Source organism: Glycine soja, chromosome 8 (genome assembly GCF_004193775.1).
Source record: "Glycine soja cultivar W05 chromosome 8, ASM419377v2, whole genome shotgun sequence".
Classification (NCBI taxonomy): domain Eukaryota; kingdom Viridiplantae; phylum Streptophyta; class Magnoliopsida; order Fabales; family Fabaceae; genus Glycine; species Glycine soja.
In genome coordinates, this window is record NC_041009.1 from 7,944,966 (window position 1) to 7,960,879 (window position 15,914).

At 33.1% G+C, this 15,914-nt stretch overlaps 2 protein-coding genes and 1 pseudogene across 2 annotated transcripts; all 3 read right to left on the reverse strand.

The window, feature by feature from the left end:
* Positions 1-629: 629 nt before the first annotated feature.
* LOC114420887 (urease-like) lies at positions 630-2,600 on the reverse strand. Its single transcript, XM_028386599.1, has 5 exons — positions 2,415-2,600; positions 2,162-2,264; positions 1,454-1,578; positions 1,208-1,366; positions 630-806 (listed from the first exon to the last, which is right to left on the reverse strand). Exons 1-5 carry the CDS (start codon positions 2,598-2,600, stop codon positions 630-632), a joined length of 750 nt encoding a protein of 249 aa, XP_028242400.1.
* On the reverse strand, positions 2,415-6,634 carry LOC114423897 (annotated as a pseudogene).
* Positions 6,635-9,515: 2,881 nt separating this feature from the next.
* LOC114421607 (U-box domain-containing protein 6-like) lies at positions 9,516-14,548 on the reverse strand. The gene is made up of 6 exons (XM_028387625.1): positions 14,290-14,548; positions 13,488-13,594; positions 12,884-13,069; positions 12,610-12,717; positions 11,104-12,266; positions 9,516-10,654 (listed from the first exon to the last, which is right to left on the reverse strand). Exons 2-6 carry the CDS (start codon positions 13,539-13,541, stop codon positions 9,865-9,867), a joined length of 2,301 nt encoding a protein of 766 aa, XP_028243426.1. The 5' UTR covers positions 13,542-13,594; positions 14,290-14,548; the 3' UTR covers positions 9,516-9,864.
* Positions 14,549-15,914: the final 1,366 nt, after the last annotated feature.

Below are 15,914 nucleotides of genomic sequence, written 5' to 3' on the forward strand. Positions count from 1 at the left end.
ACTAAATACTGGAAATGTAGATTAAAATTTAACAGAAAAGAAAGAAAGGAGTAGAAGAAAGATTGCAAATGATTTTAAATAACTGAAAATGTAAAGAACTGAAGTAAATAAAAAAAGAAACAAGTTAGAAAAAAATGCAAATTTAAGGTAGTGTTGACTAAGTAAGATTAGTCTTTGGCTAAGTCATTTGTTGCAGATTTTATGCTAGTAATTAGGATCAGTTATGTTTTGTGTTTATCCATTTCTAGTTTTTAAGTTTTAACCCTTGAGTAGCAAGTGTAGCTAGCTTTATAAAGATCATCTCTTGCACCATGCATGTGTTACCAAACGTCCAAAACATTCAGCAATATAAGTACATTACTACCATCTTAAAGCTTTGTTCTACTTTTGCCCCTAGTTTCTTCTTATTCTTTTAACATGGATTCATCAAGTGATTTAATTCTATCTTGTGCATCTTCACCACAACATGAGTTATGCCTTAAAAAGTACAAAAACAGAACCGATACCAAACCAACAAACTTAAGTTTATTGTATCCGAATTCATAAGAACAGGATTAGGGGAACTAAATGCTACACATTAAAACCTTAGGTGAGAGAGCATTTAAGCTTTTATTTATTGGAGCTAGTACTTAAAAAAGGAAGTAATTTCGAGAAAGGGGAGCATAGGTGGTTGCAAAGCTGGTGAGGTTCTCACCATCTGCTGTAACAGTGTACTTTTCTGGGTCGGCAGTGATTTGTGGAAGAGAGTCATTAAGTTTCATGTCTAGTTTGGTGAGCTTCCTCACATTGCCTACTGCTTCCACCCTCTTGTTCAGTCCGTATAAAGCATTAAGTTCTGCCTACTGCTTCGACAGTGATTTGGTGTACTTTTCTTGTTCAGTCATTAAGTTCTGCTTACCACCTGAGGAAGAAATAATGCAACATACCTAAGCCCGAGTGTTAAAAAAAAGACTAGATTTCACCAACAGTCACTGCTACTAAAAAAATAAAAGAGCGTGTGACAAGACAACGGAAACATGACACAGTAACAAAAATCTTAAAACCAAACATATTTTGAGAAATGTCACATGCACACTGCCCCATTTAATTTCAACTCTTAATTGGACAAATGTATGAAGCACCCTATTTATTTTTTCATATATAATAATAAAGGTGAGTTAATTAGGAATAACATCTTATGTAGATGGGCTGAGTTTGAATAAAGGACCTCTCCAACTCGACCCATAGCCTGTGAATCAGAAGATATAATGCTAATTGCCCCAATATCATGCAAAGTATCTTCAGCAGCAATTGTTCCCTCTCTTATCCTTGAACATGCAAAAGCTAAGTCTTCTGGAATTTCCCTATTCAGATGATGGCAGACCATCTGCATGTCACAGAAAGACTAAATTGAGAACACCACATGTCATCACAATGTACATCATTACTACCTCCTACCAGAATTATATCTTACCAGCATGTCAAGATGCTCATCTATAGTATTGACAGTTAAAGGGCGCGTTGGGTTTGTTGATGAGGGCAGGACATTTTTCATACCACATACTTTGATTATATCTGGAGCATGACCACCACCTGCACCTGCTCAAGTAAACAATATAGAAACATCAAGAATCAGCCAAGTACAACTTAGACCAGAAAACAAAAGCCACATTGTGTTTTCCATTTCTATTTGTGATGGCAAGATGTATGTAATGTAAAGTATAAAGTATAAACCACGTCCAAGTCATCATTGCCAAAGTAAAGAGAACAATATCCATAAGAATAGGGCATTTGTAGAAGTGAGAAAATTTACTAAAGGAAAAACATGTTTTAATTTATCACCTGTTTACATCACAGTTCAATAAAAGTGGACAAATGTTGTATTATAAAATATATGCTAGCTCCTTTCTCTACACTAATACTCCTATAGATAGAATTTTACTTGTCATGTCTGAGACTTATAAGATGAAAACAATTTTGAAGTTAGCATTATACCAGTGGTAAGTATGAATAGTTCTTCCTTTAAATGCAACAATACTATGTTCGACAAATCCAGCTTCTTTTAAGGTGTCAGTATGTATGTTAATCTGTTATCATAAAAGTTAGCAGCGAAAATTGATTAAAATTACAAAAGAAAATGTAATGAAGAATGTTATACCTGGATATCATATTGATCAGCAACTGTCTATTGCTGCGGAAGCACTTCCCCAGTCCTCATGCAGCTTCAGCCCCATTGCTCCAGCCTTGATTATTTCATGCAGTTCATCAGGCTTGGAACTACTCCCCTAAAGCAACCAATAGAAAGTTTAATTGACTTATTTGAAGAAAGATAGGTCTTCTATAGGTGCATCACGTAACATTGAACAAGAAACATAACTTTGCAATATGCCAAGAAAAATAACATATAAACAGAAGAGAGAGAAAAGGCAACACACTTTGCCAGTGAAACCAAAGTTTAGAGGCAGGTCATCAGTTGATTGCAGCATTAGTTTCATCTGAGATGGTGCTGGTGTACAAGTTGTGGCGCGTGTTCCAGCAGTCGGTCTGGTTCCCCCTCCCACTAATGTTGTGATGCCTACATACAAAGTAAATAAGGACTCGTTAAACTCCATCAAATTCATCTGCATATATAGGCTGATGATATCTGCCCTGGGGAAAAGGAGATGAGGGGAGAGATGTAAGCAATAATTTCTCCCCTTTAACCAAAGATTGGGAGTGTTATTCATGAGAGAAAGTAGAAGAACCTGCACTTCCTTGACCATTCGTCAATATTTAAAGGCACCTGCTGTAATGAAACTTTTCAGTATAAATTGCTTCTAGTTGTAAAACTCACTACTTGATATGGCCTCATCTACTAATTGAGGGCATATATAATACACATGACAATCTATAGCCCCAGCTGTTACAATCAACCCTCCTCCAGCAATAACTTCAGTGTTAGCCTTGATATGAATGACATGCAAATAAGTTGTGTCAAGATAATGGTGTATGAATTCAGTTATTGCTTTGAATCTTTGAAAGGGGAACTTACCCCCATGATCATATTAAAAAATACGCCATCCATGATGTCTGGATTTCCTGCTTTTCCAATTGAGACAATAAGGCCGTCTTTGATGCCTATATATGCTTTGATGATTCCACTATAATCAATTATCACAGCATTTGTTATAACAGTATCCAAGGAGATTGCAGGTGGATGCCCACATGACTGGCCCATTCTATCTCTTAAAACTTTTCCACCTCCAAAAACACACTCATTACCATAGAGAAAATCTTTCTCAATTTCAGCAAACAAATCGGTGTCGCCAAGACGGATTTTGTCAGTAGTTGGACCATACTTGTTAGGATATTCTTCACGAGGAATGATTGTGGTGAATGGACTGTCAGAGTCACCAGTAATACCTTCACTGGGAAATTTAAAATTGAGGTAAGCTGTCTTCATTTATTCTCAAATGTGGAATAGTTAAAGATGTAAGCAAAGGTACATAACAATGACTTCAGTAACAAATGATAAACCTTGCATTTTCCTCTTCCTTATGTCCAAATCCCCCTATTGCACACAGCCTCCATTGCTTCTCTAAGATTGGTTTCATTAACTTGACCATCAGCAATGCCATTACCTCCTCTGATGACTTTGTTATCACCAATGCTTACAAGATTAACGCTCTTAGTATCCCCTGGCTTTTTAAGAGTAAAAATGTTTGTGGTTAATCATTTAGAATCTAGTAAATGAACAAGTTCAGCTGTTCAACTTCTGAACATGTTATAAAAAAATAAACAAAAATAGCACCAATGTAGAATTGCACCTCAAAGCGAACAGCAGTCCCTGCAGATATATTGAGGCGCATGCCATATGCTTTCCTTCGATCAAAAGTCAAGTAGGGATTCACTTCAATAAAATGATAGTGGCTTCCCTCCTAAAATTTCCATAAATATTAGGCAATGTTTGCTTCAGTTAACTTGAAAAGGCTAACAAAAAACCAATTTGTTTGGATATTTGAACTCCTGAACTTTATTATTCTAACAAGTTTCAAAATTGTAACAATATTTGATCGACAAGAAAGAATCTCAAATGATTCTGGTTTTTGAAACAGTAGTAGTACACAAGAGATGAAAAAAATTGTCTACATTTGCAGCACTTGAAGGCAAAAGCATGCACACACTCAGACTGAAGTATTCAGAGGACCCTGAAAGCCATTGAAATCCTCAAATAATCAAACCAGTAAACAAAGTAAAGAAACCAGCACAAACGGAATAGCAGTTGTTAACAACTTAACATCACTTCATTATTTCGTACGTTAGAAATTACAATAAGTTCAGAAAAACAGCTTATCACACTGCATTCAGAAGTTACAGCCAGCGGCCATACATGCAACCATAGCAAATCTTGGGCAATTTTTAAAATTGCATAAATCAGTTTGACATTTTAATGCATAAAGAAAAGTAAAAAAATTGTTTAAAATGCTGAAGTGGTAGGAACAACACAATGGAAAAAATCTTCTAGATAATTTAAGGCAAACACCTGAATTGGCCGGTCTCCATTGTTGACAACTTTGAGAATCACTGCTTTCCTTCCTGGGTTAAGAACTAGACTTCCATCTCCATATTTTATTTCACCTGGTATTCTATTATCTTCCATGATCTCAGTAATCTTGTCAAGTGAAGGTACTGCAAACACATTTTCCACCCACCAAGAGAAATGCTAAGTGTTCCTACAGAGTTAAACCTGTACTTGTGCATATCCATAACCATAATATATTTGGTTTTGCATCAGTTTTAGGAAAATCGTGTCAAATTTTCATGTTAACACGAAGGAACTTCATCTAGCTTTCACTTTTCCATGTTTTTTACGCGTGTTATGTGATTTCATCATAAAACCAAACAAACTATACAGTAAAAGAGTAAATGTTTTCAAACCATATGCATATTGGAGGAATATTTAGCTCTTTGGAGTAATGTAGTGACTGGTTATATGTTCCAAGCTATATTAGCTTAAAAAGAAAAACCAGATGGCTGACCATCATTGACTGGTCAATAATCTTTTCTCAAAAAATTTAGCTTCAAATTACTTCTTAGATATTTTAACCTCTCATAATTCAATATTAAAATTAAAAAAAAAAACACAAGAAATTCCTCCCTTCCCAATAAACAATGGAAATGTTGATTATAAACCAAAACAGAAAAATAATACAGAAGAATATTCGTGATCGTAGGTAAAACTTAAAGGATAAATAAAAGATTCAGTTTGGAAAGTCATGTTCAATTCAAATGGTTAAGCAAAGCTGCAATGATACATGCATGGCATGACCACATCTGGAAACACTCATCACAGAGAGAGAGATATACCAACTAACAGATTATCAATTTTCAAGATCATAATGGAAGCAAACCTGGAAGAAAAGAATCAAATAATGCTTGTTCTAAATCTCCATGCTCACATGAAATTGGATCATGAACTGTGACTAATTTAGTTCCATCAGGAAAGGTAGCTTCAACCTATATTAAAATATAAATACAGGTAATAATAATTAATAATGATTACAAAATTTGCTAATCACTATGTCAGTGAGAGGGATGAGAGGAGAGTCCTAAGATAAATTAGGACAAACTTTGAGATACACTTATCCATTGAAAGTTTAAAATCCACAATACAGAGATTAAATAATGATGAAATATATTAACATTTTCTATAATAAAAAAAAATATGTAGTTTGAATTACAGCTGCAAAAAGAAAGATTGTCATTAGTAACTGAACTAATGACTTATGTAATAATGTCTACAAAGCCATTAGTTTGAGTGCTTTTATTGGTAGATCATAGCTACATTGCCATAGTGGGACAAATACCTGAACAGCATTCAAGAGATGTTGAACCTCTGGAAGAACTTGTCTCCCGTTTAAAATGGTTAATTCAACTATTTTCTAGTTCAGAATGACTAAAAGAACATGGAGTCCATTCATATACTTTCAAGAAACTCTTATCTAAAGCAAGGAGGGGACAAGAAGAAAGAGCATATATATGCCATGGGGTTTGAGAATGAGATGATGAAAAATGACATAATTATACATACAAAAATACAATGCCTCCCCAATAGATGTTTCCCAATGCACATTAGTTGTGCCACAGTCTTTTCACCATCACGAGCAAATTCCATAATCTGTATATAAAAACAAAAGCATATATGCTAGTTAGATAATCATTAATCACCAGTAAGGTTTTAAAAAACAAACCGCAACTGTGATTTACGCCGCAACATCAAGGTTTTTTTAATACGCAACTGCAACGTGACCGCAGTAATTGCATTTGTCCACGATATCAACAAACGCCACGAAACCGCAACACAACCACAACCAATATTTAAAACCTTGATCACCAAAGAAAAATGAGGAAATATATACAAATGCAAGTACCTGCGTGACAATGAAAGACACAGCTTCAGTATAATTGAGTCTTAAACCACGAGCAAGACGTTTCTGAGCAAGGTAGCCAGCATTGTGCAGGCCTAGTTTCTCCACCTCTCTTGGACTCAGTTTCATTTTTCACTATTCAAACTTCAAAACTCCTAATTAAGAAACAGAAGCTGAAAAACTCAATGAATTTTTTGGTGATAGTATAGTAGTTTATATTATATCATCATAAAGTTCATGAAACAAAGAGAGTCAGAAGAGTATGAGATTCGTGGTTCTTACTTATAGCAGAAAGTTTTGCCCCCTGTCAACAATAATGAGTCCAGAAAAAACAAACCATGAAACTATATAGACGAAGTGCCACCTTGCAGTAGGAGCTACACAAGCTGCCACCTTGGTATATAGAAGCTGCATGCAAGTGTGTGGACAGTATTCTATCGTAAATGAAAGCATCCGAATGAGGAGTGTCTCCTTTTCTACTTAATCAAACTTACTGTTTATTAAATAATGTGACACGGGATTGTTTTAATTATTTAACCAATGGTTTTGAATCGAGACTGAGCTTAGAATATGTAGCAATATCAAATAATTTTTTTACCTTAACCGTATGGTTCATCGGTGGAAAAGGACATGATTAATCCGAAATTCTATAATAATCTTATTCAATACAAAAAGTTATGGTTCCATAAAAATAAAAAACCTACTACGTAATTATTATGTTAGGGACAATGAGCATAATTATTAAGAGTGAAGCATTTTATTAAATATTAATTACATTATTAAAAATTAAAATTATTATTATAAAGTTAGTAATTGATAAACGATTTATAATTAATTCATTTTAAATATCATTTTCATGAAGGTATGATAACAATTTACACTGCCACTTGAAATTACTGATACATACATCATTTTGTACGCTAGCTAGCAACTTTGGAACGTATTGCATCGACAAAATTTCTCTCTTATCGTCATTCTGGGCTCCTTCTACGTGTTACGTGATTCTGTCCATCGTCTTGTGAGTCTGTTTTGCTACTTTCATTGCATGGTGCACAACCGTATATAGTAGTAATTACGTGATTTTTTCCTTTTTCTTTTTTTTTGAAATAAAAGTCTTTGGGTGGGTGGGGGGAATATCTCACTAAAGTTAAAACAAAAGTACACCATAAATCTCAATGGTAGTTTAGTTTATGTAAATACTTCTAATTGACCTGTTAATAGAGCACTACCATTTGAATCGACCTTCGCCGTACGATTGCAAAATAGAATTCTAGTTTTAGTAAACAACAATAATATTTGTATCAGTATAAATAGTATTAATTATAATAATAATGATAAATACTACATTATATATATATATATATATATATATATATATAAGAATAAAATATAATTTTCATCTTTTTTTTTTTAAATATATGATTTTAATTTTTTTTTATTTTTTAATTGAAACATTTTATCTTTCACTTTTTAAAAGATCCATAATTTTAGTCATTACATTTTTTAATTTAGATATTTCATTCCCTAATTTTAAAAAATTCATGATTTTAATCTCTTTAGTCAATTTTAGACTTATTATTGATTATGTATTTTTTTTAATAAATTAAGTTTGTTAATAATTAAATAATTTTAAAAAAAATTATCATATGTATAATAAATAACCAATTATCCATCAATGTTTAAATAATAGAGAGATTAACGTTTGAGATTAATCATAAAAACTAAAATTATGAATTTTTTAAAATAGAAAAATAAAATATCTCTATCAAAAAATGAAGGACTAAAAACACAAATTTAAAAAAATAAGAGAACAAAAATTACATTTTATCCTATATCAAAAAAAAGTGAACACTAGTATTAATTATTGTAAACAATGAAAACTATATATTTGATTCATACGATATATGGATGATCTTACATTAAAGGAAAAATTGTAGTCATAATGTCATATAACTGCTTCAAATGTCATTGTTTACATTTTAATTATGACAACATAAATATGGTCTAGTGAATAAAAGTACTAACAGATGACCCAGAGCGCTACCGCTAAACTTACTCAACATTACTCGTTGAACTAAATATTCTTGATACTATCATTTGAAAATGTGGTAATAATATGTCCAACACTCAACAGGAAGAAGATATAGTTGACTTTCGATTGCTATATGGATCCTGAGTTTGACTAATTATGTCAAACTATAAAGATCTCATCCACAATGATGTTCCAGAAGTTTTAGACAGTGCTTTCTAATTCCTTGCTACTTTTATCTTCGTTCAAACAATTGTAAATAATTGATTCGCTGTTTCTCACCTTTTCTTCTGAATCCAGACGTAGGATGTTGGTAGCGTACAAAACCTGATTAATTTCAACAGAAATTAAATTTGAACCGTTATAAATTCTACTAATATTTTTTTTGAGTGATAAATGATACTAGTATATACGTTTAAATTAATTTTCGTAATAATAAATTTTAAATTTAAATATTTATTGCGATGTATGAAATTAATAATAGGCGTAAACCAATGGAAGATTCGCTAAAGAAAAGGTAATGTTACCAATTGGAAATCACTTTTTCCCTTCCTAAAAAAAATAGCAAGATATCTTGTTTTTTTAACGGAAAATAGTAAGATAGCTAGACGTAATAATTTTGGGTAAACAAATAAAGCAGTGAATATGCAAAAAAAGAAAACTAGTTTTTGTACTTTCTTTTTCCTTTCATCTCCGATGATGAAACAAAATCAATATACTTTTCCAGTTCACGATACTCCAATTTTATTGGTTCCTCGTCAAAATAAAAATGAAAAATTGTCCTACAACCGAAGGAATGCGAACAATAAAAGTCCGATTTTCTTATTAAATAAAAGAAAAAACATTTTTTAGTTTAAGTGATTCTAAAGTATAAACAGTTATCAAGCGCAGCCGCTCTGCCCTAATGATCTTATCTTATCTTTTGACCTAAAACACGATTAATTAGTATTGGTCATTAGAACAATATCCAAATCGAGAGAATTGCGGAAAAGCAACCAAGAAACACGGACCAAAGAAGACGCATGACTGCTTAAAGCTGAAAATGATGGCTAAAGCGACATCAGCTAGCTTCTAACAAACTTGCACTCTTTACTAACTACTATCGTGTAACCTTTATAGTTTGTTTACCAAGAAACACCTTAAGACATTATTATTCACAGTTAACTTCAAAATTGTAAGCCTAAGAATTGAAGCCCTAGTGAAATATAAACACCCCCCAACAAAAAAAAAAAAAAAGAAAGGAAAAAACACTTGGAAATTTGATATTACAAAGAGGAAAGCGAAAGAAGAAAACAAAATCCATAAATTACACAGGCCTGTACATCTCTTCTTCGCTTTGAACCAAAAATAAGCAGAGCACCCCATGGGAACAAGAAGTAGAGGAGGAGGATAAAAGCAGGGCCACAAAAATAAAAGATGCTAACACAGATTTACAACAACCAATGGAACTTAACACTGGTATACAGAATAGCTCTTGTTTTTCCAGAAAAAGCTAAAAGCTCTCCCGGACTTTCTTCTCAAAATCGACTTGCATATCGGTTTCATTTCAGCAGGTGGCATAGACAAATCACTAGCAGTTTCAGGTGGGCACTTATGTGTCTTAACTGGTGAAGGGTCCCGTCGCTGCTCTCGGAACAACATTAAGAGTTTCTGAGCTTTTTCTTGACCTCTTGGAGTTCCATTCACTGATATTGAAACCAATGCTGGTATAACCCCTTCCTGCAGGACCATCTCACTACATTCCTCACTTCTATTGCACAAAATTAGGAGACAAGAGACAGCTTGCTCCTGTTCTATGAGCTCCCCGGTGTCCAATATTGAAGCCAATGCACCGATGAGTCCAGGAGTTGATACGATTTCCTCCCTTCCAACTTGAGAAGTTGCTAAATTTATCAAAACAGCTACACATTTTTCTGTCCAAATGCTATCCCCCTCGCCTACAAGAAGGGATTGTAAGCCACTAATGATGCCAAATGAAAGGAGGCATGGAATATTGGAGGGCACAGTAGAAAGATTATAGAGAGCATGGAGAGAATCTTGCTTGCATTGAACATCAGAGTCAGATTGAAGAAGCTGGATTAGGAACTGGACAGCCTGAGTCACGCCAATCATAGGCTTGGCTTCTTCAAGGCAAGAGAGATTCAAATAAAGAGCAGTTGTACAACCATAAGAACTAGTTTTAGAAATCATTTCCTCCAACAATGATAATACTCCAGCTGATAACATAATTTCCTTATTTCTGTTGAAAAGTAAAGATCAACTTCAAGTTAATAATTTGCAGAGGTTAAAAATAACAAAAATTGTGTGAATTTAGAAGGAGCTAATGAAACATTAACTCTACCATATTGGTAAATTTAAGCCACATTTATTATTGGAACATATTAACTGAACGAACAAAATCATTCTCTTTCTATTTTAAATATGCTAAAAAAGAATCAGAGTCTAAATACTGAAAGAAATTATGTATATCATCAAGTTGTAGAAATGCATTCAATGTGGGCAGTGATTAATTTTTTACATCCAATAGCACTATGCAAATGTCAGTGATCAGTTTTGATCATCAATGGCTTTGGCTAAAACACAAGGTCATGATTCTCAAATAGCAAGAACTGTTTTGATTTTGTAATCATATGAAGCAGTTTTACTTAATGATTAAAACTAAAAAAAAGCTAGAAATATAAAGCAGACCTGTTATTATTCACAGCCAGGTTGAAGAGAGCCATTGCTCCACTTTCCAGAGCCATCAAACTACCTTCACGCAAAGCTGATTGCAAAAACTGCAAAAGTGCTTCAACAAACCCATTAGCCCCCATAAAAATCCTGGCTTCCTCATCATCCCTCAGCAACAGCCTTAACTGTTCTACCACTTCACATTGCTTCCTCCAATTGTTCCCCTCAGTCAAGACTTTCAGAAAGCTAAAATACTGCTCAGAGTCTTCCTCTTGTGCAGAAACACTTTCAGTTCCATTTTCCACATATTCCTCTGAGATACCGCTCTCTTCCAAAGGAACCACAAGGACACCCTTCAACTTGCAATAGCTAACACTATCTATAGATTTTGAATTTGTAGATTCAGACTCTGATAATACCATTCCCCAGTAGTTAAGATCAAGAGATTCAGGAGGGCCTTCAGGAATAGGAACTCCATTTTGTTCACACCAACTAGCAACAAGGCCCTTAACACAATAATTAGGAGTCAAACAAAGATGTGAAAGCTTCTGCTGGGTCTTTGGGCAGTTGTTGTGCCCATCACTAAACCATTTCTCTATCCAAACCCTTTCATAAGTTTGCCCAGAAGCAATGGTAACAGGATCATACATAAGTTGCAGAGATATTGGACACCTTAACTCTTCAGGCGGAAGAGGCATCTGCCCTGATTTCCTACTATTATTTGGTTTGAAATTAAAGCAACTGAGTTTTGAAAGCTGTCTGTCAAAGGCTTGACAATGACTACCAGGAACACTATCCTCAATGGATCCCTGAACACTGGGAGAACAAGGTGCAGAACCCTGAGAATCATTGTCATCTGAGAACTCGTTTCTAAATAACTTGGAGTATTTCCTCATAAGATGTAAAAGATATGCAATAATTGATTCCTTCCGCTTGTCTTCCTCAGATCGAGCCCTCACTATGAGTTTCTTGAGAGCTCTTCTTTCGGCAAGAGCTGCTCTTGAAGATGCAATTCCAAGTCTAGTAGCAGCCTGGTGAAAAGATTCAAGCTCATTGCTGTCATTAGAGTCATTCAACTTTCTTCCCTGTTGGAGCAATGCAATTAAATCATCACCAACTTGCTTCTCTGATGGATCAAGTGCAAATTCTATTGTTGCAAATTCATTCACAATCTCCTGAACCTGAACAGGTAATCAATCAAACCTCAGACTGGGTTATAAACATTGACAATGATAACGAGAAAGAGCGATATTTGTGCATGTGAATATACAAATGCCTGTGTTACAGAAAACCAAACCCCGAGTGATGTAATCAAGGTTCATTCAATTATTTTGGAATAACAAAATAAAACATCTGAAATAGGTCCCTCTAATTCATGTGATCACGACAGAAATCAGCAAGAATGAGTAAGACCCACACTTAATATAATAATAATAATAGGATCGTGAACCTAAAACTAACCACCACCACCCATGAGGAGAAAAAAAGGTATACAGCATCAGCCATGTTGCTGAATAATATTACCTGACACCCAATAGATTGTGGAACAATATCTTCCACCCGTCTAAGACTATCTTCAAGAGCACATTTAGCCTTCTCAAATTTTAGGAGGACAGAATCTCCAGTTATAGCCTGCATCATAATTAATGCCATAAGTAAGATATTTTACAAAGATGTATTTCAGGTCAAATAATTTTACCTGCCAACAAGAAAGAACTGCTTCACGGGATAAGCTAAAATAAAAACTGTATTTAGAAACATAATCAGCAAATAAAACTATAGAAGAAATAAATCATACCAAGTAAAGTTTACTACACTCTGAGCAGTGCTGAAGAACATTCTTGACTTTCTCCAAGGCTACATGCAATGAACATAATGCCTGAATACCAGATTTACTCCTAGGCCTAGCAGCTTCTAAAGAAGGAAATACAGACAGTACTTTGCAATAGATTATAGAAAGAGTCTTGCACATCTGTCCATGTAACTGCATAAGAAACCAGATAAATATTGGTCAGACTACATTACAGACAATGAAAAAAAAATTAACCAGATGGCAAACAAATGCAAAAAAAAAAAAACACTGAGCAAGAAAAACAGTATTCACACAGGCCATTACTGTTTTTCTTTTTCATTTGGCCAGCAACGAAAAACATTTGCTTAAATGACAGATACGATAACCATGAAAAAAATTGTTCATACACCTTAAAAGGTAGACAGATTGAACTGTTTTTCTTAGTTGAATGCATACATTACCCAAGAAAACAATAATAAAGAGGCAGGTTTCCATTTCCTACCTAATTAAATGAATAAAATAAAGAAATTAATACAAAACATATTTGAGTCTTAAAAAAGCATTAGAATTTCCCAAACAGCATGCAAAATAATCACAGACATGATCATACCTTGGCATCACTTGCGGCAAACAGATTTTCCTCAACCTCAGCAACATCCATCATTCACAGTCACTGTCTGTGTTAACTTAGGTACCAAATAATCTCAAGTATTTTATCTGCAGAACCAAAAAAGGAGAAGAAAGGAAAGAAAGTAAGCTATCAAAAAAAAAAAAAAAAGAAGTTCAGAATCGAAATTCAAAACACCATCACTCTCTCTATTCTTGCCTTACATCCAGGTTTATTAAGCCTGTAAAATAAGCAGAGAGTAAAATACTAAAGGCCAAACACTCAAACCAAATTTCAGTGAAATTCGAAAGAATCAGGAAGCAGAAAACAACAAATTCAACCTTGTTTTACTTGCAGAGTATAAATCATAAAATTATAAAATATCATGATATCTCCCAGGCATGATTACTCCATTTAGGCAGAGAGAAAAAGAAAAAAAAACAAACAAACAACGGCTACCAAGCTAGCAAATCAAGAAAAAAAGCCAAGCGGTCATTAGATTTGTCATGTCCTCAATTTCTTTCTCAAAATAGCAAACAATCTTTTTTTTTCTTTCTTCTTTCGCAACACTTTTCTACCCAACTGAATAATAGGCCACAAGAAAAGAAAAAAAGAAAAAGGAAAGATTGTACACGTCGCTAAATTTTCAAAACACATTTCGAAACAGCACAAATTCATAATCCATCGGAAGCATAACAGTGATTTCAAAAGATACAGCAGTTTCATCAATCCAGAACTTTCACCAAAACAAATTAAAGTAAAATCTGCAAGATTAGGATTAGGGTTTAGAAGCAAAACGACATACCGAGCTGAAAAATAATAATAGTAAGTAAAAATCACAGCCAAGGAGGCTTCATAAAAAAAGAGAAAGAGAGAACGAAAGAAGAAAAAAGAAACGGTTGGAGAATAGCGGAATTAGGGTTATTGGTGTTGGAATCGGAGGGCGAGTGTTGATAGAGCAATGAGAAGTAAGTTAGAGGGAGACGAAGAAGAAGAAGAAGAAGATATGGTTATTGTTGGACAGTGGAATTTTAAGAAACTTTGTTGTTAAGTGGGCATGGAAGTAAAACTGAAGTGTCTATTTATATTTTTGGGTGGATTTTTTATTTTTATTTTTATTTTTAGGAGAGACAATTTTATTTTGGTTAAGCGGGGAAGAATAACTAATAATTTGTTATCGTTGTTAATCTGAGATTAGTTTTGAAGACGAAGATTAGGGTGCGCAAGTAAAACTTGTTGTGCACCGTGGCAAACTTTTTCTTACCCTCTCTTTTCCAATTTTGCCCCTCTTCTTCTCTTCCTTTGAAAGGGAAGAGAAGAGTTAGAATTTGCGCCACAGTTGCCAACCGACCTCTTCGTTTTGTTTTGTCCCCTGGCGGAATTGTCATAATTTTAAGGCAATTACAGTTTCTTCCCTCTCTGTTCTTTTCTCAAGTTTGAAAGATCAATGGATTCATTTTTACTACTCATATTCATGTTTAAATTCAAATTCAAATATAATCTTGCCATGATTACTTCTAATATCTAGTTTTGTAAGAATAACAATGTTTTTTTACTATTAATGGCTTACTAGATTCTTTTTAGTGGAGTATTATTAGTATTTTTTTAGATACAGGATTATTGTTATTTTTGTGTTTAGATATTAATTAAACATTTAATGACTAACTTTTACTATATACATATTTATTTATGTATAAATTATTTTATAATATATGAAAAAAGAATAAGATTAAATTGCTTTCATATAATTAAAACCTTTTTCATAAATTATCGAAGAACTTATTAAAATAAGATTAAAGCAACTTATAGATAAATTATAAATTATTTTCATAAATTCTCTCGAACACTTACACAAATATTCATTACATAAAATAAAATAAATGATAGATAAGAACTTCTAAACACAAAGAAATGAGGAATCCCTATCAAGATTTTAGTTCATCTTAAACTATAAAATACTATAATGTGAGAAGGTAATAATATATCAGTTCTTATTTTAATTTAGATTTTTCATAAAATTAACCCACTTATGTATTAAAGATAAATGTCGTTAAAAAAAATATATTAAATGTAAATGTGTTATTATTTTAATATTTTATATATATATATTTCATTTTAAAAAAGACAAATTCATTAAAAAAAAGTCTTTTGAAGAATTACATTTTTATTAGATTATGAAGAAAACTTTTAATTTAATCCTCTAAATTTACAATCGTCATCACACTAATTCTTAAAAAAATATATATAGTTACTTAATTCGTCTCTCGATATAAGTTTTTAAAAATATTTTGTCAACAAATGAATCTCCCAAATATTTAGGTAACATCTAAATGGTGGTTTTTCTTAAAAATACATCTACCTACTAAAGAATAGTAAGAAGTTCAAAGTTATTGTTTTTAATGTTAAAAACTTGAACTGAGAAAAAGGAGT

What these genes read in the sequence shown, in the direction of transcription:
- LOC114420887 (XM_028386599.1), bottom strand. Translation starts at nt 2,600, where the DNA reads ATGAATTTGATGGAGTTTAACGAGTCCTTATTTACTTTGTATGTAGGC. An exon ending in TGCTTCCGCAGCAATAGACA is followed by an intron (nt 1,579 to 2,161) that starts GTTGCTGATCAA and finishes TTACTTGAGCAG; the next exon opens with GTGCAGGTGGTGGTCATGCT. An exon ending in CTATGGGTCGAGTTGGAGAG is followed by an intron (nt 807 to 1,207) that starts GTCCTTTATTCA and finishes GGACTGAACAAG; the next exon opens with AGGGTGGAAGCAGTAGGCAA.
- LOC114421607 (XM_028387625.1), bottom strand. Translation starts at nt 13,541, where the DNA reads ATGATGGATGTTGCTGAGGTTGAGGAAAATCTGTTTGCCGCAAGTGAT. An exon ending in TTGCCGCAAGTGATGCCAAG is followed by an intron (nt 13,070 to 13,487) that starts GTATGATCATGT and finishes TTTCTTATGCAG; the next exon opens with TTACATGGACAGATGTGCAA. An exon ending in AGTGTAGTAAACTTTACTTG is followed by an intron (nt 12,718 to 12,883) that starts GTATGATTTATT and finishes ATTATGATGCAG; the next exon opens with GCTATAACTGGAGATTCTGT.